Source organism: Protopterus annectens, chromosome 9.part0 (assembly GCF_019279795.1).
Source record: "Protopterus annectens isolate FY-2018-M chromosome 9.part0, PAN1.0, whole genome shotgun sequence".
Taxonomy (NCBI): Eukaryota; Metazoa; Chordata; order Ceratodontiformes; family Protopteridae; genus Protopterus; species Protopterus annectens.
This window is the reverse complement of record NC_056743.1, coordinates 1,084,260,404-1,084,282,772: the sequence shown is the minus strand read 5'-3', so window position 1 is coordinate 1,084,282,772 and position 22,369 is coordinate 1,084,260,404. Positions and strand designations below refer to the sequence as shown.

At 39.9% G+C, this 22,369-nt stretch overlaps 1 protein-coding gene across 5 annotated transcripts in view; it reads left to right on the top strand.

Moving 5' to 3' along the window:
* Positions 1–22,369, top strand: part of MAP3K12 (mitogen-activated protein kinase kinase kinase 12) — a 1,100,073-nt gene that overhangs the window by 783,184 nt on the left and 294,520 nt on the right. For all 5 annotated transcript variants that reach the window (XM_044083918.1, XM_044083919.1, XM_044083920.1 and 2 more), the window contains one exon: positions 9,288–9,446. In XM_044083918.1, coding sequence (XP_043939853.1) covers positions 9,288–9,446 — 159 coding nt within the window. The remainder of the gene's footprint in view (positions 1–9,287; positions 9,447–22,369) is intronic.

Sequence of the window (22,369 nt, the reverse complement as noted above, 5' to 3'; positions counted from 1 at the left end):
GGGGACACAGTCTGTACCTGCAGCAGTAGAGTTATCACAGTTCTCCATAGCACAGTGGGGACAGTCCCAGTAAAGAGTCACCAGGGGTGGGGCAGCTCATTAACAAACAACTTGTAGATCACAGTCAGCCAGTAATGTCAAATCAATAGTTCCCAGCTAGACTACAGAGGAAATAATGTATGACACTGATTCCATCCATGTCTTTGATCCAAGTTTCGATTTCCATTGACCAGTAACCCTCACCTCTGGTTTTGTAGACTATGTCTTGCTGTCTCTAGGCATCTGAGAAAGTGATGATGGCTATGACATCACCCTCATTCCTCTGTGCTGTAAGCAGAGGTGTCTAATGCATAGTGACAGTTGACCATGCAGTGCCCAGTATAAACGTTATGTAACACTGCGTCATTTTAATGTATGTGCCAGCACGCTGCTGCTGTGCACATGTCATGGCCCATAGATATGGACTAGACATTGTCACTCTTTGCTGTTATATGTTATGCATGATGCTTTCTGTAGAGGGGGAGAATGTTACAACTGCTAGTTATTGACTATCAGCATTGCTGTCATTCCTGCTGCTAGATTTACAGGACTTGCTGCTGTTGGTGTGCAAGTTCATAGGTGTGTACTAGGCTAATGGCCCTGGAGCCATTACAAGCCTAGCCCATAGAAGTGCCCTGGCATCATTCCGCCCGATGTTAGTTCCCAGTGCCTCTATCAAGTAGAGCCACTGGAGTGATCCCCGGGGTGAACTTTCTATTACCCATCCACTCATCAAGATTTCTCTTGAAGACGGTCACTGAGGTGTTCTGCTTGACATGAGTTCCTGGGCCTAATGACTGGACTGCTTTCTTCCTTGCAATTATATTGTGTAGCATGCAACATACTACAAACAGCTTGCAGGGTGTGGTAGGGGAATACTGCAGTGATTGTGACAGATGTGTCTAGGCAGCAGAAATGGGCTTTCAACAGGGCAAACATTCACACTTTCATGTTCCTGGTTTGTGCATGGGTGGTGCTGTATTGGTGCTTGGCCATACTTTATGCATCCCATATGGTCATCATCATCATCAGTGCTCCAGGGACTATCCTTCATCACCTGCAACACAGTACAGAGAATGATGTGTGACACATATACATTTTGTCTGTAGCTGCTGATATATAGGTGTACCAGTTTGTCTGTACTTGTCCACTACATAGCCCTGCAGAGGGTCCCTGTTCAGCAAACAGTGAGATCACTTGTATGCCATTTGTGGGACTCATGAGCAGTGCCAAGGTGCTATGGAGACAAACTGGCTATGATTCCCCTTTGTGTTGCACACTGCCTTGCTGTTGTGTACTACTATACATAGACAAAAGGTGGGGCCTTTACAGACACCTATGTGTAATCTATGACTCCCAACACTTTGAAGAAGTGAGCAGTGTCACATAAGCCACTCATGGTGGTGACTGTCTCCCCTGCCATGCAGGGGAAGCATTTGTGCTTATCCACATGTGTCAGCAATGTTTTGAAGAACATATGTAGTATTCTACAAGCTGATAACTGTAACATACCCAGTGTAACCACCTTTGTCTCTGGAAGGTTCCTGTAGCTAGAATGGTAAGAACTACATTCATCTTGGTGTCCACTGGAATGGGAAGGTCACATGTTCCCCAAATCCAGTTAATGGGTCATGCACATTAGTTAACACCTATATTATGTTTTTTCCATGTGGAAATGGCCATGGAGCTGCTGGACCATCAGCTGGTGTGCTTTTAACCTGTGTCATTACTGTTTTCACTTGTGCCACCTGCGACCACATCTTGCTCCTGCCATGGCTCTGAGCATTTTCACCAGAGGCAGCTTCAAAAGTTTCCATGTGATTTTTGCTTTCATACTCACAAACAAATACTTGTGTGACTTTATTCCTGACAACTTTAAATCATGATCTCCTTTTGACAGTCCTTATTTGTATGTTATTATCCACTCATTAGACTGCATTTCTTCTTATGCATGCCATTATATACTCATTTGCATACCCCCTCTTTTTGCACCTTTTAGCATGTTGCTGTATTGCAACACCTTACTGTGTACTATGCAGTTTGGCTGTAAATACGTAAGTTTTTAATGGTTCCTTTTAATGGTTCAAGTCCATTTTGCTGATGATGTCATTTTTTGATGGCTGGTCACAGTTTTTTTATCTAATTTTGTTAAATTCCATTTCTATAGTTTGATGTGTATATATTTTTGTGGAGTTTCTGTCTATTTTTGTAGTGTGCAGTTTTATTTTTTTTTTTTTTTTTTTTCTGAGTGACTAGAACTTAGTAATAATGGTGTGAGTAGAATAAAAATAAGTGCTTGTTGACAAAGTCCGAGTGGTGCTAAAGTATTTTGAGTTTTGCCTTGGACAGGCATTTTTATCATACCACTTTATCGATGAGCATTAGTATGATAAAAAATATATGTATGTAAATGAGCGTAGTTATTCTAACTAAATCCCACTTCACTGAATCGCAGTTGACTGAACAAATGTGACCAAAAACACATTTGACTGAAAATTCTATTCACAGAATCACATTTGACTGAAAAACTTCATTACACCAAACATACCTTAAAATCTTGTTTTTTGGGGGGGACAAAGAGAAAAAACACACACAGTAAGTCACTGCTAATGCATTAACATATCTCACAGAAAACTTCATTTCAGCAAAATTAGCTTAAAAACATTTTTGCAGGGGGGGCAAACCTACACCTCCATGTGGGGCAGCTTTCCACTCCATATCCCCTTACTGAAATATACTAACTCAATGGTCACATAGAGTTTGAGAAAGTGAAAAAACATACATTCGGTGAACCGCTCCTTGTTTATTTTTAAATTTTCAGTCAATTATGATTCGATCAAATACGTTACGTTTTCAGTTGAATTTGTTCTGTCATTTGTTGTTGTTGTTTGTCTTTCAGCTTTTTCCCGGTAAGGGGTCGCCACATCAGAACTCCGGTCCGCTAATGATTGGCAGTAGATTTTTTTTTTACGAAACGCCAAGGTGCCAGCTCGATGCCCAACCTTCAACAAAGGCATGCCCATTTATGCACGCATGTCTTTCAAATGCTACCCAACCGTGTGGAGGACATGCAGACTCCACACAGAAGGCACTCCCAAGCCAAGCCGAAAAATCGAACGGGAGAACCTCTTGCTGTGAAGTAACGCTACCGCTGTACCACCGCGGAATCTGATTTAGCGAAATGTGATTCAGTCAAAACATCCACTACCATATCAATACACACACATACAAACCTACACAGACACGCACAAAGTACAACTAAGCCATGTCATAGATAATTTATCTACACGTAGCCATCTCACAGAAAATATACCTATGTTCAGGCCAGATCTCAAAAGAAGTAGAGATAATTAATAAACCAAAAAAGGGCAAACAGTATACCATAGCATAAAATAGCTCACAAAACAAACCAAAAAATCTAAAAGAAAAGTCCACAAGCCATCCTTGAAATAAATTGAAATCAGAAATGTAACAAATTTAAAAAAGAAAAACACACTAGTACATATTGTTACCCCAATAAATACATCTCTCAGAATGTGATGCAGTTTGGTTAAAAAAAGAAAATTGGGTTAATTAGCCATGTGCTTTCCCAGAGAAAGGCCTACAGTAAAGGAGTTATGCAGCTGAGTTAGTTAACATGGCCAAAAGGCAGTGTTCAGCCATTATTTCAATGGGAGAGACCATGTAGCAAGTGTCAGGGAATTTAGTGGAGAGTTAGTGGGGAAGGTGTGAGTATGTGTGTGGCAGCATGTGTGCATGTCTGTAGGGGTATGGGTGGTCACAATGGGAGATCAGTTATTTAGGAGAAAGGTCGAGTAGTGTGTGTGTGTGTGTGTGTGTGTGTGTGTGTGTGTGTGTGTGTGTGTGTGTGTGTGTGTGTTGGAACTTAGCTGTCCCAGTGGCAGCCCATGGTACAATTTCATCCTTGGTTCCTCTGTACGGATTTTTCTTTAATGTCTATTTCCTCCTTGGTATGACTGACATGCAGACTTGCTGCTGCAAACGCCTTTAATGTCTTGCCCTTTTCCTGAATCGTGTGTTTGTGGGTGAATGGGTCTGTGAGTGCGATCAGGTGATGGAGATGTTTGATGTACTGTGAGTGTCTGTGTCTCAGTGGGGCTTGCATACCTCAACTCCAGCTAGACTAACGAGCAAAGGTTGTATTATGGGAGGGGGACACTGGATGCCTAGGATACGTTTTTTGTTTGTTACACCTGGGACACTTAAAATATTATTGTAATTAACCTAAAAGTTAACAGAACAACAGCTTATGCAGCAAGAATCTGTAAATAAACTATAACAAGCATGAAACTTAAATGTCTGGCATTATTGACTGACAGTATATTGCTGTGATGAGAGCTCTAGATGATTGCAAAAAGGGGGAAAAGAGGGTTGTGGATCAATGGATGGATGGACAGGAAAAATAGAAGAGGCAAAATCATGGATGTTCTGTAAAATTTGGGGGATTTGAGAGGCATGGGGATGTGTCTGTGTGTGTGCATTTGAAAGCGTGCATGTGTGTGGAGGACTGAATGAGGAGGTGCCTGAGCCAGTTTTGATGCATGGACCAGGAGAGGTGATCACAGTAGTAGCTGTAAGACTCTGCTATTCAGAGATATGCAAATTAGCAGATAATGAAGTCTTTCCTCATTGTAGCTAATCTGTCTCCAAATCTCAGTTTTTGCAATCATGAAAACTGGCCCTTTTTGCTTCAACAGTTTATGCTTGTGGCAGAATTCTTTCTGAATTCCAGCTGTAGTCAGACATTTTCCAGAGTTCTTAGCAAAGAGACGTGAAAAACTTTAAAGCAGAGTATAATGGGGGGAAATCAATGAAAGTTGAAATCATGAAATTTGGTCGACAAAATGCCAGCTTCAGTGAGATAAAGGGATAAAGTCATTACTGCAGCCCACGCAAACTGAGTATAATTATCAGCTCTGGAGCTAGATGGAGCTAGCAGGGGAGGACAGGCATGTGCATCCTGGTGAGGAGGCAAGGCAGAGCAGGACACATACTGCCACTGTCCCTTGATGGAGGGCGATGGTGTGGAAATGTCCATGTCGTAGGCTTTTGGCCCACCAAGCCACCATCTGGTGGTAGCCTTCATCAGTGAGTACATGCAGGGGGAGGACAGTGTGGGTCCCTGCAGTGATATGGGTAGCTCATCCCTTCACATAGAGGATGATGTTAGGCCATTCAGATATATTTGTGGCCTCAGTTCTAAACAGGACATATGCAGCCCTCATAGTTGCTTGAATAACAGCCCCTCCAGACATCTCTCATCTCTTTGGTTGTGGGGATTTCCCACAACTGAAGAATAATTAAGATTCAGTCCATTTGGAGGATGCATGTAGGTGTGAATAATTTAACATTTATATTGGGACCTAGTGGTTATTATTACTAGGATGGATGGTGAAATCATTGTGAGGGTAGGCTTAGCAAGTTTCTATTTATATAAGTGATGCTTGTTCCTGTAAAACTCACTTCATTGTACCTTGGTGATTTTTATTTTGACATGGGTTTGTACACCCTCAGAGAAAGCTATAATAGTTAAGAAGCTGCAGTGGACTTAAGGGGGATTTGAGCACTTGCACTGAACTTTATCCAGGTTCATATTTCTGTCTTGTTGAATAGATCAAGGGCACTCCAGTAGGTCTGTTGAAATAGATGTTTAACATTCAGGTCATGGAGCACTGTGTTAGGATTACTGGCACTTGGGGATCAGGTAGGTATTGCACTGAGATCATGTACAGTTATAGATGTCTTAAGGCAAGATGTTGGCTACTGATGTGCTGTGTGGGACATCATGCAGAACTGGATCCTTCATTGTCTCAAGTTTGAGTAAGCTTTCATTGTGGGGAGTTCTATTTAGTTTTCTGTAATGTGTTTGTTTTGGGTCTGCTACAAGTGCTGTCATGCTATTTGCTCTTGATACACTTCCTTGTTGCCACTTGCTTGAATAGGCAAGTGCTCTTACTCCCACTAACTTGATCTCCCATAACTACTTAGCTCCAATAACTGTACCAGAACCCTAACTCCCTTAAGTTCCTTCTGGCTGCCTAACCCTAAAACTTCCTTCCCACACCCTAAACCTAAAACTCTCTCCCCCCCCCTAACCTTAAGACCCATCCCACTCCATAACTCTAAAATCCAGTTTTTGCTCTGTAACCCTAATACTTACACCCCGCTCCCTAAACCTAAATCTTCCTTCTCTAATGGTGCCCTAATATACACTTCCACCTCCTCCCACTCCCTCACAATGGCTGTTGCACTTACCTCGCTTGAACTCAAATGTGTTCAGGAAAGCTATGGCAGCTGCTTGCCTGACCCTCATATTCAATTTTGAGTGCAAGCAGCAGCAGCATAGACAAGCTACAAAATGCTGGAGTCCCTGGCTTCAAGAGCTTAAGCCTGGAATGCTTGTAGAGCACCCGTTTGCCTGTGGCATCAAGTGTATTGACTGGGGAAGGGATTGATAAGTTTTTTTATGTTAATGTGTTAATTGTGCATTTTTATGTGGGATGCTTTTATACATTTTTGTAGATCTTTTTTAGTCTTTTTCCTCTAGATCAGTATATGTACTGTCAGATCTTTTAATTTGGGGCTTGGACTTTTAGGTTTATTAGTACTTTTCAGTTTCTTACATGCGTTTTGCTTTATTATTTTTTTTTTTTTATTTGGGTAGATCATTTCTTTTCTTTTTTGGGGACTGGATTTATTTTAGGTTTTAAGCTCATTTCAGTCTTCATTTTGCATAATTTTTGTGGAGATTTGATAATTAGATTTATTAATATTTTACAACTGAAATGTTAGTTTTTGTTTTCATTTTTTTTCTTTTGGGGGTGGCAGCATTTGAGATGTCCTGGTACTTAAATTTATTTTTGTTTACGTTATTTTTTTCTGTTGTGATAATCTTACTTTTATAGGCAAGATAAAGCATTTTAGGTGGCTTAAGGTGTTACTGCATGGTTATATCCACTGTCCTGTTTTCCAGTAGTATCCTCTTCCAACTGTGAATGTACTGTGGCAGAAGAGAGAGACACTGCATCTTGTACTTGCATTTTATATGATGGTACAACAAAGGGAGCAGACAGACAAGACAAGAAAAGAACAAGAGTGGAAAAAAGGAAAGGACTAGGAGGATAGGGAGAAGTCAAACTGGGTTGGTCAGGTTGGAGCAGGAGCACTAGTGAGTTAGTAAGTTAGTAGTTTCTATCTGTTTGTTTTCTGAACATGAACTTAGCAGGGTAGGGGAGGGGGAACCAAATAGGTAGTTTGTGCAACAGTGTTAAGGAACAACCTGATCATATGATGAGATTTATGATAGGTTTCAAGAGAAAGTACTACTAAAGGTAACTGATCTAAGCGTAGTAAGATTTGTGATGGTGTGATGAGTTTATTTAGTATGGGTGGGTAATGTAGAATTTTAAAGGTGATGATGAATGATGGAAGGAGTATGTAGTTTGGAAGTTCAAGAAGCCAGTTAGTTTTTTTTTAAATTCACAGTGATGAGTATGAAAATGTGATGCAATGCAGGCAAAGTGGGCACTATGGTAGGCTAGGCAGTATGCTTTTTTGATTATTAGCTTTAGATAGTTGGTAAGGTAGGTGAGGGGCACACAAATGTGTTGATCAGGGGTGGGTTTGGGCAAGAGCCAGGGAGGTTGGTTAAGTCTAAGGTGCTCATAGACTGATAAAGTATGGAATAGGAAAGGACAGTAGGATTTGCAATGAGATATCGATATCACAGAGCAAAGCAGAGAAGAGGAGAGAGAGGAGAGAGAAACGTAAAAAAGCAAAAAAAAAAAGGAGTGTGAAGAGGGGACTAGGAAGGAAGGCCAGTCTGGTGAGGGGCTGCTGGTTTACCTGGCAGGGGAGCAAGAATATGTCCTGGTGTAATGTCTAAATTTATACACTTTGTATGTATGCTTTGCTATGTGTAGTACAGCAAAATTACATAACTCCCTGACCACCAGGACTGGCGACTGTAATTAAATGTTTGCCGTCCCTTAATTCTCTGATTGCACCTTTAATTAAACCTCTTCTGTTGCTGAGCCTCAGCTGCCTGCTTGGAGTAAGCTGATGTTTTCACCACCTCAGCCTTGCATGCTACGAGGTCAGTATGAATTATTTCCATTAGGTAACTTTTTACCAACTTTGTAAACTGCTGTTTCCTAAAAATGGTCAATAGATCAGTTATTTGCTAAAATGTTTTATGAAAATGGAATGCTTTCTTATGGAACTCTTTTGAAAAGATCTGTATGTCTAAACAAGGTAAATTGAAATGGCATTTGCTTTTGGTGCCCAAAATGGCAGTGTCATGCTTTTATTTTTTTATTATTTTAATTTCTTTATTCAGTCTTGTGTTTGGCAGGTGGGACACAATAGATGCAGGTGTCCATTTTCAGGAGTCACTGTCAGGAGGCCATTTGTGTTGTTAATGGAGTAAATCAATCACATGGTACAGTAGCAGAGGCTGTAGTCTAGGAGTCAAACTCGTGTCAGTAGGATGTATTTAGCATTACAACTTGTTGCCTCAGAACACTAAGCTATGATATCATCTTGATTCTTCTCCTTTCCCAAATCCATTTCTAATCGACTTGTGTCCCCCCATCTCAGACCAGTCAGTATTCTTCTGCTTTCAGTTTTTAAGCTCACCTTCTCTCCACTGAGGAGACTTATCAGCATCCTTTTAATACAAATGCTGTAATAGGTCACATGGATTAGTAATATATTTCTTGTGATGCTATATGTCTATAAAATTTCTACCATATGTTTCATCCTAGAATAACCATATTGTGGGCTATAGTGTTCAGGCTTCTCACAGCTTTGTGTCGTGACTCAGAAGGTAAACTGCTTTTGTGCTTGTGGTCTCCTTATTTAGTAGTGTAGGTGTGGAGTGTCACATTAGCTGACCTTCAGATGAAAACATGACCTGGGATGTAGCATAGCTAATATTCCTGCCTCCTGTACTTGGATTTGAGCCCCAGTTAACAACTTTGAGAGGAGCTTCTCTGCTTCTTTGTTGATGGGTGATGCCACTCCAGTAGCATAAGCATCACAGGAGATCACCACTGAGAGTATGCATGTGTACAGTTATGTACTGTCTTGTGGCAATGAAACACTTGTAAAAAAACAACGCACTCATTTCATACAGAAAGCACCTGCTACCTCAGAATGAGACAGTGCATGCTTTTCTTTGAAACTGACATGTATAACTAATTTTTACCTTCCTTCTCTGTCCTTAGCATGCTGATCAGTTATGACGATGTAGTAAAGATTTCAGACTTTGGTACCTCCAAAGAGCTGAGTGACAAGAGTACCAAAATGTCTTTTGCGGGTACTGTGGCATGGATGGCACCAGAGGTGATACGAAATGAACCTGTGTCCGAGAAGGTGGATATCTGGTAAGGAATTCTGACAGCTTTGGGACAGAATGGAAGAACTAAGCAATAAATTATTTTTGCTACACTGATGTCTAGATTTCTGATACAAACTGTCAGTTGAAAACCCCCACTTAGTCACATACTCACCCTTCTCCCATTTCATCTGTCAGTATCTCTCTCTCATCTTGTATACTTTGTCCTTCACTTGAATGTCACACTTGGATATGATTACAGTTTTGCCCCTGGCAGAACTAAAGAGAGAACTCTTACATTACATTTTTTATCCCTCATCACACACCTATGAAATTGAGCAGCAGGAGTCATGGAAGACAAGGCAAAGTCAAATAAATGCCATCTGAACCCCTAAATCATTTACTGCTTTAAAACATGTTCTTGTTTGTTCTGTTATAAAGAAACTTATGTGCATTCTATTTAAAGAATATTTTCTTAAAAAGATTAATGAAGATCATCTTATTTCCTCCATGTTTGTATAATAGAATGTTTCTTAAGCATCACATACTTCTGATACATTCAGTAATGCCATACATCATGCATAACATTTGGTAGGATTCAAAAAGTGAGTTTATAGTTTGTTGAATGCTTGCAGTGAATTGTGATGCTCTATCTAAACCATAAGCTACTCTGGAGTAATTAGTAAAGGGTTTTTGCAAGCTGCACTATGGTGCAATGTGACTTGCTGTACTCATCCATTATCAAATGTACCATTGCCCTTAAACTGCTGCAGAAGTGATGTGTGGTAGGGAATATGTATACATCTCAGGAGCATATCATATGAATAGGTACTTTTTTAGATGACAAAAACAAATGCTGCAGGCTGTGTGACACAGGAATAAAGCTTTGACTGCAAAGATGACCTGTGAATTAGCCAGTGACCTGGGCAATCGAGAAATCAGCAAGGGACAGTAAGATTGAGTTGTCGACACTGGATAACAGTGAGAGGTGGTCTGATCTGCTTTCATTACCAATACATACTGTGGATAGAAGTATAAAGCATGTAGCACAGAAGAGCAAGAACTTGTACTTAATGTTGCCAGACCATGCATGCAGAAGCCTTCAATCATATGAGCAGAAATGCTCACCCACAGACACAGACACTCACTCACACACATGAAAAGGGAAAGACATTATAGGCTTTTGCCTATAATAAGGAGAGAATAGTCATTAAGGAAATATCAGGAAACCAAGGATGAAATTGCACCCAGGTCTGCCACTGGGAACAGTTAAGTTTCAGTTTCTGAGCCATAAGACCCAGTGGATGGGTAGACAGTGAAGCCAGGCATTCAGCCTACTCGAACAAAGTCATCCTTGTGTAGCAAGGGCAGATGGGTCACATTGTCATTGGTAAATCAACCCCCTTTCCTTTCTGCCTTTATGACAGCCCTCTTGTCAACTCTAGCTCCCATCAACAGTTATTGGAAGCAGCCATTGCAGTACACAATAAATGGGTTTGAGACCTATGGTGGACTGATGGTTGATAAGCACAAAGGGGAAAAAGCCCATAGAAAATAAATAAATGTTGGTACACAGAGTCCCCGGGATCTCAGAATTGGAAGTACTTGTACCCAACTCTGGAAGTTGCTGTCACCCCTGTACTGTTGCCAGCCTGTTATAGTTTCCACCATTCTCTTCTATTTGACTGCTGAGAAATGCCAAAGGCCATAGACCCATCCCCAAGAAGGATGGTCTTTAGCTGCTTAATCTCTTTGACCAGTTGGCCATCTACCAGTAGGTCCACTAGTTTGGCTTGGATTGCTAGTATCACACACATGAGCTGTTGCCTGCATATTTATGGGTACCTTTGTGCCAGTTTTCCTGTAAATCATTCTCTTTTTCTTGTATAGCATTGGCCACTTCCTTGGTGAACCGTGGGAGTTCCCTTACATTCTTTTCTTTATTTATACCGTTCACACAGCTTGCTAATACCTGTACCTGTCCATTGTTTTTATTTTTATTTGTTTTACATTTGTTTACTGGGAAAGTCTAACATGGATAATATCTCATGTTTAGAGGAAGCTCTGGGAGAAAAGCTCCACATTTACATAATATGGTTACAATAGAGGAAGCTAAAGCTCCAGTTTACATAATATGGTTACAATTAAATTTGTTACAAAGCCTAATACAGAAGAACAACATATTAAAATAAAAATTCAGCTTCAGTTCATACAGTGTGAACCTGTACATACATGGTGCAAATCTTTGGCAGATACAACAAGTTGAAAAAGCACATTGTAAGTAGTTAATGTTCACAAACTGCAGTTATTTCTCCCCATATTTCATAAGTCGCTTGATGTGTTGTCCCAGCCAGTCTGCCCCAGCACTGTTCCTTTCATCCCTCTTATTCCTTTCTAGTCTGTCTTTATGCTTCTATTGTCATTCTAGATATCAGCCTGGTAGGAGATGGTAGATGGTCCTAATTGCTTTGTCAGGGATGGTCTGCACCTATCCCCCAAGGCTTTTCATATATTGGCTAACTCCTTGTCCAATCCTGTAGTGCTTTTTTTAGGTACCGCCAATCTTCTAAAGTTTCTGACATAACACAACAGAATCCAGATAACATAAAGGTACTGCTGCTCAGTGCCACAAGTCTTAAAAAACAAAATCCCATTTCCTGCAAGTACGCCTTACCCCGGAAAGCACTGATAATGTGTGTGACAATAGGAGGCACTGCCAGCCATACCAGGAGAAGTAGGGCAGTGGATGTAAGACTTGGTGCCATCACAGCTAGCTGGAATTTATTTTATTTGTACAGATGCTTGTGCTGAAAATGTATTTGTGAGCTTTTGTTGTGTTAATTGTATTAAAATATATCAACATTGCACCCTGCTGAAATGAAATGTGCACGTATTATGTTATCTGAATCAAATGCCTATGTTTTAATAGAGGACACTGACACAGCTAACCAGCTGGCTTATTTTAAGAAAAAATAGGGGAAATGTAAATGAGCTGTTAAATCATTGAATAGTAACAGTCTGCTAAAATCCTGTCTCAAACTTCAAAAGGAGATATTGTGGGAGCCTAGAATCTGGTGACCAGATGAGAGCATTCTGCAAGTCATCTTGGATATTATATTTTACAGGGAGTAAACTCAGAGTATAGAGGATTCTTTTTGGAAGCCTGAATAGAAAGACTGTCACATAGTTCATCTTGGCTTACCCAAGTAAGTTATTAGGGAACAGTAATTTCTCTCCGATTCAATCAGGAATGTAGTGAAGCTTAGTTTAGAGATTGTTTTTCTTTATCTGTATGAGTCTGTCCATCAGTGTTGTTTTCAATATTTTCTGTGATTTGAACTCTGTGGTTTATTGTGAATATATATTCAGTATTTTCATGTACTTTTATTATTAAATATATTTAATACTTTCATTCTGGGTGGTTCTTGTAGAGAGTATCTAACCTTTGTTGGTACTTATATTTATTTGGGTACTCTGTGTGGGCCACTCCAGAAGGCCTAGCTGTCTTGGTGAACTACTATTAATATTGCACAGTATAATTGGACATCCTTTGCTAAGGGCCTTAGAGTAGCTGATTGTGAATTGTCTGGTGGCAATGATAACTACCTTATACTCTGGGCAGGAGGGGACACAGCAGGTACCTCTGTGCCAGCCTTTCCCAGGTGTGTGTGTGTATGTGAGAAATGAAATCTCTCAGGGGGTGTGTGTGAGTCCGCTACTTGGGGCAGTGACACAAAGCACTGGGTTTACAGAGAGGGTGCTGGAGGACTTCGCTTGGACACTCAGCTGAGGACCTAACCCTACAGCTGTACCAGTAGTGAGTCTTACTGGGGCCCTGGAGGGAGACAGATATAGAGACATCCAGACCCTGGGCTGAGTGTGCTCCCTGTGTGCTCTTAAATGAGTTAAAAGAAATTGTACTGGATACAGAGAGGTCTGTATTTGGAAATACTGAGTGTATCCATTCGTATTCCAAGTGCATGTCCCTTCTCCAGTATCTGTGGTGAGGATTCATGCTCCTTGATTACTGGCCCAGTGTGGGGATGACACATATTGGTGCCCATCATATATTGGTAGCAGTGGTGTGCATCACAATGTATATTGTCACTGAGACCTGGTTCAGGACCATGACAGCACTCTCTCAGTGCAGGGTTTCAATGCCTAGCACATGTTCAGGCCCATATCATCAGCTGAAGGCACTAAATGCAGCAGTGTCTTCATATTCTTAAAAGAAATCACTTCCAGGCTCATTAGATGAGATAATGACCTGGAACTTCTCCACATCCAGCTTACTATTAACAGAACCTCTATCATATCATAGCTAATTGTAGTACCCTCTATATGTCCCCCTCAGCCCATATCTCCTTCCTAAACAGTATGGTATCCTCGTCTGTGGATGTAATCATTCCACTGTACTCAGTTCTTATTAAGTTGATCATTGAATATAATATCTCATTAAGTATGTACTTGTCCAAACACTTGTCAAAACTGGAGCAACCTAAACACTTTTTCACTCAATGCAGGGCCTAAATCAGAAAAACTATGCAGACTCTCTCAAAGCTTTGTCCCTCTTCTTGGTATCCTACAGACTACTAAGAGACAAGCTCTGCCTTATGTGTACAGCCTCAACAAACCCTATCCATAGGACCTGTTATCTATTTACATGTCCAGTTGTAGCGTGAGCAACCATGTAAGGGATCTCAGTCTCTTTTTAACATAAACAGAACATTTTAAAGGGATAGGTATGAGTCACAGTAAATACATGTTCTATGAAATTCTTTCAGTCCATATAATATAAAGTACTTTTCTTATGCTGTTCATACACAATCAGGTTAAATGGATAAGAATCCTCCAATTCACTTCTGGTTTAGCACCCATGTCCCTCATGCTTAGGGTAACTAGTAAATGCCCCAATATATCCTTGCTCTACCTACCTCTGGGTTATTCATACACAAAATATAAGGGCTAAAGCCTACCATGGCAATGTAAGGCTAGAATATTTAAGATCCAACCTTAAGCCTAAGGCTTTTTTTGCTAAGTCAATTTCTCTACCCTAATTTACAGATAAGAACTCCAGAATTGTGTGAACAGTGTCTTTTGAGGACTTCTTCACCCACTTAATGTACGTATTTTCACTGTTAATCATAATTAAAACTGGGGTGCCACCTTGTAAGTCTGAGACCTTTCTGACTGAATTGTCCTACCTGTATGACTGCCAGTAGGCAAGTCTTCACTGCCAGTCAGGATTAGGTCTGAAACATTATCTTGTAAGGCTAAGAACTTTCTGATTGAAGTCTTCCTGTGCGACTCCAATAACATTCACACCTGAGCACAGAAAGTAGAAAGGATTCTACAGCCCACCTTTAGCATGTTGAGAGACCCCTCAGTACCAATATATTTTTCTTAGCTAGCTTTCCTATTAATTTTGGTATATCTGTGTTCTCAGCTTCCCCGTAGGTTTCTAAGTAGTCAGTTTACAACTTCTAACAATTAAGTATTCATTTTACCTTATACTAGTGGCATCTTCAGAGTATCTGCACCTTCTTGCTTTACTGTATCCCCTCTTTCTCCATCCCCCATAACCTCCTTTCCTCTCATATTATGTGATCCTTCTCATTTCCTGTTTGATTACTCGTATTTTGCACCATGGTACCATTAGTCATGAAGTCCCAGCCTGTGGCCAAGCTGGCCTGTTTATTAGTGACTTTATCCATCCCTGCTTATCCCATATCAGTAACATATTACTCCCTAGACTGGTACTAAGTATGACCCACTCCAGTGAATTTCACTTTCCCTCACTGCCCTGTAGCTCATACTTCCTTCCTTCAGTGGAGGGTATCTAAACAATGGTCTGCCAGTGTTTGCAATAAGAGTGTTGTCAAACTGTGGCACATATCACTGTGTTAGACAGAAAAAAGTGCTATTCTAGTAACATCTGTTAATAAACTGCTTCTTTGGTGGTAGTATCAATGCAAGAGTTTGTGACTGACAGTTCCAGAGAGCTTAAGATATGAATAGCAGTAAACTTACCTCCAATTGATACTTATCAGGAGTAAAGAAAAAAAACTTAAATTTGTGTCTTTAGGTATGGTGGTGTAAAACTTAGAGTCTTAGTTCAGTCATGACCTCCCATTTTTTGTCTGTGTGAAGTGTCATGCATTCCCTAGGTTGCCATTGTATGTTTTCTTGGGTATTCTGGTTGGCTCCTGCCTCCCAAAAACATGCTGGTGAATTACCTATTCCAAATTGTTCATGCATATTGTATTTCCATTGCCCTTTTGGACTGTATACTGCATTGGTGGTGCTGCGGTAGCATTGTCGCCTCATAGCAAGACATTGTCCCATTCGATTCTCAGTTAAAGTGTCTTCTGTGTGGAAGCATACGTGAATGGGTAGTGCTTTCGTTGAAGGTTGTGTGTCAGGGCTGGTAACCCGGTACGTAAAAATCCACTACCAATCATTAGCGGACCGGAGTTCCGCTGTGGCGAGCCCTAACCGGGAAAAGCCGAAAGACACAAACTTTTTGACTGTGATGTGTCAAAAAGAGATCACAATTCATTAGTTCCCATAGCTGGTTAATAAATAAAATTAAATCTGTCTTAACATGTGCAAGTATAGTGAATAGCAGGGACTAAAAGAAACAAAGGCAAAAGGACAAGGTAATGACAACATTTCCACTTAATGCTGTGTCTGTCTTCTGTGCTAAATGAATTCTAGTGAAAGTGCCTCATCATCGTTTTAGTTTTGTTTCATTGACAGGCTCACCGAGGTCCATAAACTGGTCATTTTCTCCAGGTGGTAGATACTAAAACATTTTGTGTGCATACATGCATATTGTCATTGTGAAGGGGAATTTTCTACCCTTGTCTCTTTCTGCCATATGAAGAATGGGATATTTTCACCTAACTTCTTAGATTAGTTACTTCTTTATGATGTAGTTGCAGATATGTAGTGATATCATGGAAGCATGGGTGCTTCTGGTTGTACTCCATAAAACATGAACCACAACCCTAAATCTTGGCTGTGTGGTAGACAGCACTGCTTACTTCCAGTTCATGGCAGTATATCACCATTTTTTTTTTTTTGACAAAAGAGCTCAAGCCTTCATCTGATCCTTCTAACTGTAAGTCCTTTCTGAAAAACATTGGTGGTTCAAAAAGATACCGCTGCCTTTGGAACAGTTGGCATACTAGAGGCCTTTGCAGTTAATGGGAAGCCAAGAGTATAGATGTGAGTTGTTCTGTCTTTGCTAAAACAGGAGTGGTGTGCGTGTGTGGTTAATAGTTAAAATGTGAAGACCAGTCAGATAGAGTTGTTGTTGGTGTTGTGTCTTTCGGCTTATCCCGGTTAGGGGTCGCCACCGCGGAACTCCGGTCCGCTAATGTTTGGTAGTGGATTTTTTTACGTGCCGAGTTACCAGCCCTGTCGCACAACCTTCAACGAAGGCAAGCTCATTCACGCATGCCTCCCCACAGAAGACGCTCTAGCTGAGAATCGAATGGGACAACGTCTTGCTGTGAGGCGACAACGCTGCCGCAGCACCACTACCACGGGATACCAGTCAGAAAGAGTTACATTTAAGAAAATAAACCATTTTGTCAGTTTTCATACAAGGTTTCAAGTACAGCTGCTATGAACAGTCCATTAGCATAGCTTAAGAACATGAAACAGACTTGTGCTGGTGTACAGGGATAATGTCCTGACTACAACCCAGGTAATCCAAATTCACTTAGTAGCACAGGAGGCTGTTGCTGACATGAAGGTTAAACGAATGATGAGGCGTAACCTGCTTACCTCTGTCCAGGGTACTGGCTCGGTGCATGTGCTTGGGCTTACAGACTGTGGTAGAATCCTACTGATGACTGGGGAATTACAGAGGTGCTGTCTACGTGGGGAGCAGGTCAATTTGATTACATACGCACAGATGCCTATTGCACACAACACCTTAGATGCCTTCAGCATGAACAGAAGATGCCAGGGCTTAAAAATAGAAAACTCCACTCCTTAGTCCCAGTTCACTTGCCTTTCAGCCTAGGTGGATAAATGAGCGGTAATGCTGTCAACCCTGGGGAAAAAAACAGGTCTGTAGTGCAGCCGGGTATCAGGGATTGATGGTTGTAGATCTTGAGCGGGATTTTGGAACCAGTGAACATAGCTTACTGTTACATAAACTAACCAACTACAGATTTGCAGAAGGTGAGAAAGCATTACAAAAAATTGATTTATATGTTGTTTTGCTAAAAGAACATTTGAGGTGATTTCCAGAAACAACAAAACCCATATAGCTACTTTTGGAAGGGGCATTCCTCAGGGTTCATTTCCATGGTCCATATTGCTCATATAAATGACGTCACCATTGTTGCCCTTAACTTAAACTATTAAATTCTAGCAGCACAATCAAAGGGCTGCAGTACTTACTTCAGAAAGATTTAACCATCTGATAAATTGGTTAAACAATAACTCTCTTGTTATCAATGACTCCAAGTCTTCTGACTAAATGCATCACACATCTGTATTATAGGTCCACATGGAACAATACTCCAAAAAAACACCAAAGAGAAATACTTAGAGGTGGATGGACCAACATCTTATCTTTAACTGTCATACTGAAATCTTAGTTGACAGAATACTCAAAACACCCGAGGCTTTTCTGTAAGCTTAAACACTTTTTAAGTACCGATTTAAAAAAAAAATCCATAGCTATCACCATCCATATCCAATGTCTGTTATATGGCTTATCCATTATCACTCTGAACTCTACCCAGAATGCTGGAGTTTAGGAGAAAATTAAAGACCACTTACTAAACAGATACTGATCTGCTGGCTGATGTCTAATCTTTTAACTCATACAACTTGATACCAAGTAACTTACAATATGTATAGCTTGGAATGCCATTATCTGATATAAATAAGCATGTTACTATAAGCATTATTTGTAACGGAAACACTACAGGTGTTCAAGTTCCAAGTGCTTCAAATCCATTATCTCAAAGAAAGCACTCAAGCTTCTTGAAGCTTGTGTAGGCTGGTGCTTAAGTTCAAACTTAGCAGGCATCTGTGGAGAGGGAACTGGAGGAGGAAGATTTTAGACTTAGGGAGGAGGAAGGGGGGTTTAGGGTTAGGGCATGAGAAGGGAGTTTTAGGGTTAGTGAGCAGGAAGGAAGGAAGTTTTAGGTTTAGGGAGTGGGAGGGGAGTTTTAGGGTTAGGAAACCATTATGGAATTTAGGTTTAGGGTGGGGAGTTGAGGTTTTAGGCTTAGGGAACAATCTGGGACTTTAGGGTCAGGGAGGGAGATTGGCAGTTTAGTGTACGGAAGCAAGGACTCACATTGGGAACTGGTTAGGAGTTTAGGGTCAGAGTTTAGATTCTGGAAGGATTGTATAGTTTTACAGGCCAGATTTTGGAAGGGCTAAATAGAAACAAATCAGTCTAGTCGGAGTTTGAGCACTTACATTTTCGAGCAATTGGCAGTAAGCTAATGGATCACGAAATACTAGCAAGCAAGCACCTGCAGTAGACCCATATACAGCATATATTATGTATACAATGTTGCTGTTATTCTTTTATATAATTTTGTTTTCTCGTGTATTTTATTTTGTATTGCTGTTTACCAAGCCTGTTTCATGGCTGAAAAGGGCCTTGAAGCCAGTCCACCTACTCAGTTAATAAGTAAATAAACTTCTTTCAGTAGGGTACCTTTGTAGAACATAATACTGTAAATACAATTAAACCTGTGTATAAGACTGTCGTATAATAAGTATAAAAACTATACTGTCAAGGAAGCACATTTTGTGGTTGTTCCTTAATGTCTGTGTGTTAATTTGGTATTCCATGCATAAATGAATATGTTTTGCCAACTGGCTACTAACAGTACTTCTACTTTCTAAAATTATGTTATTCTGTACTCCGTGTAGTATTGAATCATGTGATCTGTCTGTCTGAAGCATTATATAGTTGTACTTCTTCTGCCAGGCCAGCTTGGGACATGGTTGAAAAAATAATTTAACCAGATAATAAATGCAAAACTAACTACTAAGTAAAATACATTTTTAGAACACCAAACCTTTGTGTAACCCAGCAAAATAACATATAAACAGATCTTGTGAAGAACCTTTGTAAGTCCATTTAAAAAATTATTTATGTAAGGATAATATAAGAAATTTACAAGCACATTCCAGGTGAGAAACCTGCTTAAGTATGCCATGGGAAACATTTTGTGAGATCTAATGGCATCTTTAAAATTATCAGTCAAATTTTTGTGAATGTAGTACCAAAACACTTTAAATGAAATGACTGCATTAACCTACAGAATTTACACACATCTTAAGGTCCACCACAGCAATTGTAGAAATAGGATTCAGGTGCTTACTACCCAATTATTGTGGTGCTGGCTGCAAACTCAGATCTGATACCAGAATATCTGGGCTACATATTTCACTTGCACTGTGTTACCGATACTCTGCTGCTGAGTGGGAGTGGAGAGATGAATTTGGGAGGTTCTGTCTTGTAGATGTGGCATTAATCCAGGGTCCCATCTGCCTGTTCTGGTGATAATTAAAAGACAAGCTAGAAATCCAGTGGCATTTATAGACTATTTAATTGCTTTATTTTGCATTTACTGAATACATTCTGCAGCAAAGTGCCCATTTACAGCTGTTACCTGAAAGGGAACAGGTCACGATTCACAGACGTATGTCATGCCATTTACAAACAATGGAACAGTTCAGCACAGCAATAATGTAGTTCAGAAGGCTTATGATCGCATAGAAAATTATTAGAAATTAGCTAATTAGATGCATTTTGCACTGCATATAAGCATGCCTTAATATAAAATAAAAAGCAAAACACCAGGACTTGGAGAAGGCTGTAGAATCCAGTATAAGAATCTTTATTTGACACAAGCGCTTTCGTCAGTAACCCCACTTCTTCAGATGTCTAATATATTTTAAAAGCAGTTCTTGGTTTAAATATCCTCTTGAAACACATGATTAAACCAACCAATACATTGTTCTGGTGTGAACAAGCACTTTCAATTTGAAGTAACATTCTACAAGGTACATGCCATTGACTAAACTAGAAATCTGAATGTGTATGTATACACTTCTAAAAGCCTATTTATAAAGTATCTAAATTGTAATTCAAATTTCTGTAACATTTCAGTTTGCAATCAGAAGCACAGCATGTATCTGCACGTTTACATTTTCCACGTATGTTCTCCAAAACACATACAAGCCTGTTACAAGAAGTCAATAATTTATCATACAAACAGTTCCACAGCACATCTTGCTTAAAAAGCTGCCTAGACTTTAACTTAGGACATTTCATTTTACAATCACAAGCAAAGAATATATCTACACGTTTACATTTTCCACTTAAGTTCTCCAAAACACATACAAGCCTATAACAAGAAGTCAAGTTATTTATCATGCGAACAATTCCACAGCACATCTTACCTAAAAAACCTGCGTAGACTTTAACTTAGGACGCAGGGGTATATAATCATTTAATCCATGACCTCTATCAGCCCTTAATCTTACCATCCACTTAGCTTCAAGCTCTTCAGTGATGTTCCATAAGTTCCCCTCCATACTCTCATATGTTCTTCCTATAACTAGAAATTTAAAAGCATGTTCCATATCATTATTGATAGTGTGTCTGGCCATGGCATTCACGTTGTTCTTTTTATGGACGGCATAAATGTGTTCACGTATTCTTTCCTTCAGAGACCTGTTTATAGGAAGAACATATGAGAGTATAAGTGGAAAATATAAACATGTACAGATATATTATTTCCTTGTGATTGTAAAATGAAATGTCCTAAGTAGGCAGCTTTTTAGGCAAGATGTGCCGTGGAATTGCTTGTATGATAAATTATTGACTTCTTGTAACAGGCTTGTATGTGTTTTGGAGAACATAAGTGGAAAATGTAAATACGTGCAGATACATTCTGTGCTTGTGATTGCAAACTGAAATGTTAATGGAAATTTGAATTACAATTTAAATACTTTATAAATAGGCTTTTAGAAGTGTATACATATACATTCAGATTTCTAGTTTAGTCAATGGAGCTTGTACCTTGTAGAATGTTACTTTAAACTGAAAGTGCTTGTTCACACCAGAACAAAATATTGGCTGGTTTTAATCATGTGTTTCAAGAGGATATTTAAACCAAGAGCTGTTTTTAAAATGTATTAGACATCTGAAGAAGTGGGGTTACCCACGAAAGAACTTGTGTCGAATAAAGTTTTTTATACTGGATTCTACAGCCGTCTCCAAGTTCTGGTGTTTTGCTTTTTATTCTGGATCTGTTTTGTGCAGGACAGGTGAGTTCTAAAGCTTTGGTGGCAGTCTTGTGTTTTTGCTTAATATAAAATATTTTAATTAAAATTGCAGTAGCATATGTAACTTCACGTATAACAGTTGGTTGGTTGCATGATAATTGTATCCACATACTGATTAATATTGATGGGATATTTTTTTTATCTTTACTGTACCTGCCCTCCTCATTCTTAAATGCTTTTTTCTTACATTCTGTGATGTTTACAAACATGGCCTTTTAGTTCATATATTTTTGCTGAACTGTATTCCCTGTATCTATGTAGGTTTCTGTTCCATGTTGCAGTTTTATCACATATCTCAAGAACATGTTGTAGGTGAATTGGTGAACCTCCAAACTGCCCACAGATGTGCCCACTGTGTGAGAATAATTGTGTCTGCGTCCTGTGATCAGTTGCCACCCCATTCAACATCAGCTTCACTGCCTTGGACCCTTTGAATGCCAGGATAGGCACAGGCTTCCCTGCAGCCCTGAATTGGTTTAAGCAGGTTACCTGAAAATAAATTTATATAAACGTATGATACAGTACGGTAATTCCCCTCACTATGCTGGCCAATGTTTCCTCCAAACTGCCCACAGATGTGCCCACTGTGTGAGAATAATTGTGTCTGCGTCCTGTGATCAGTTGCCACCC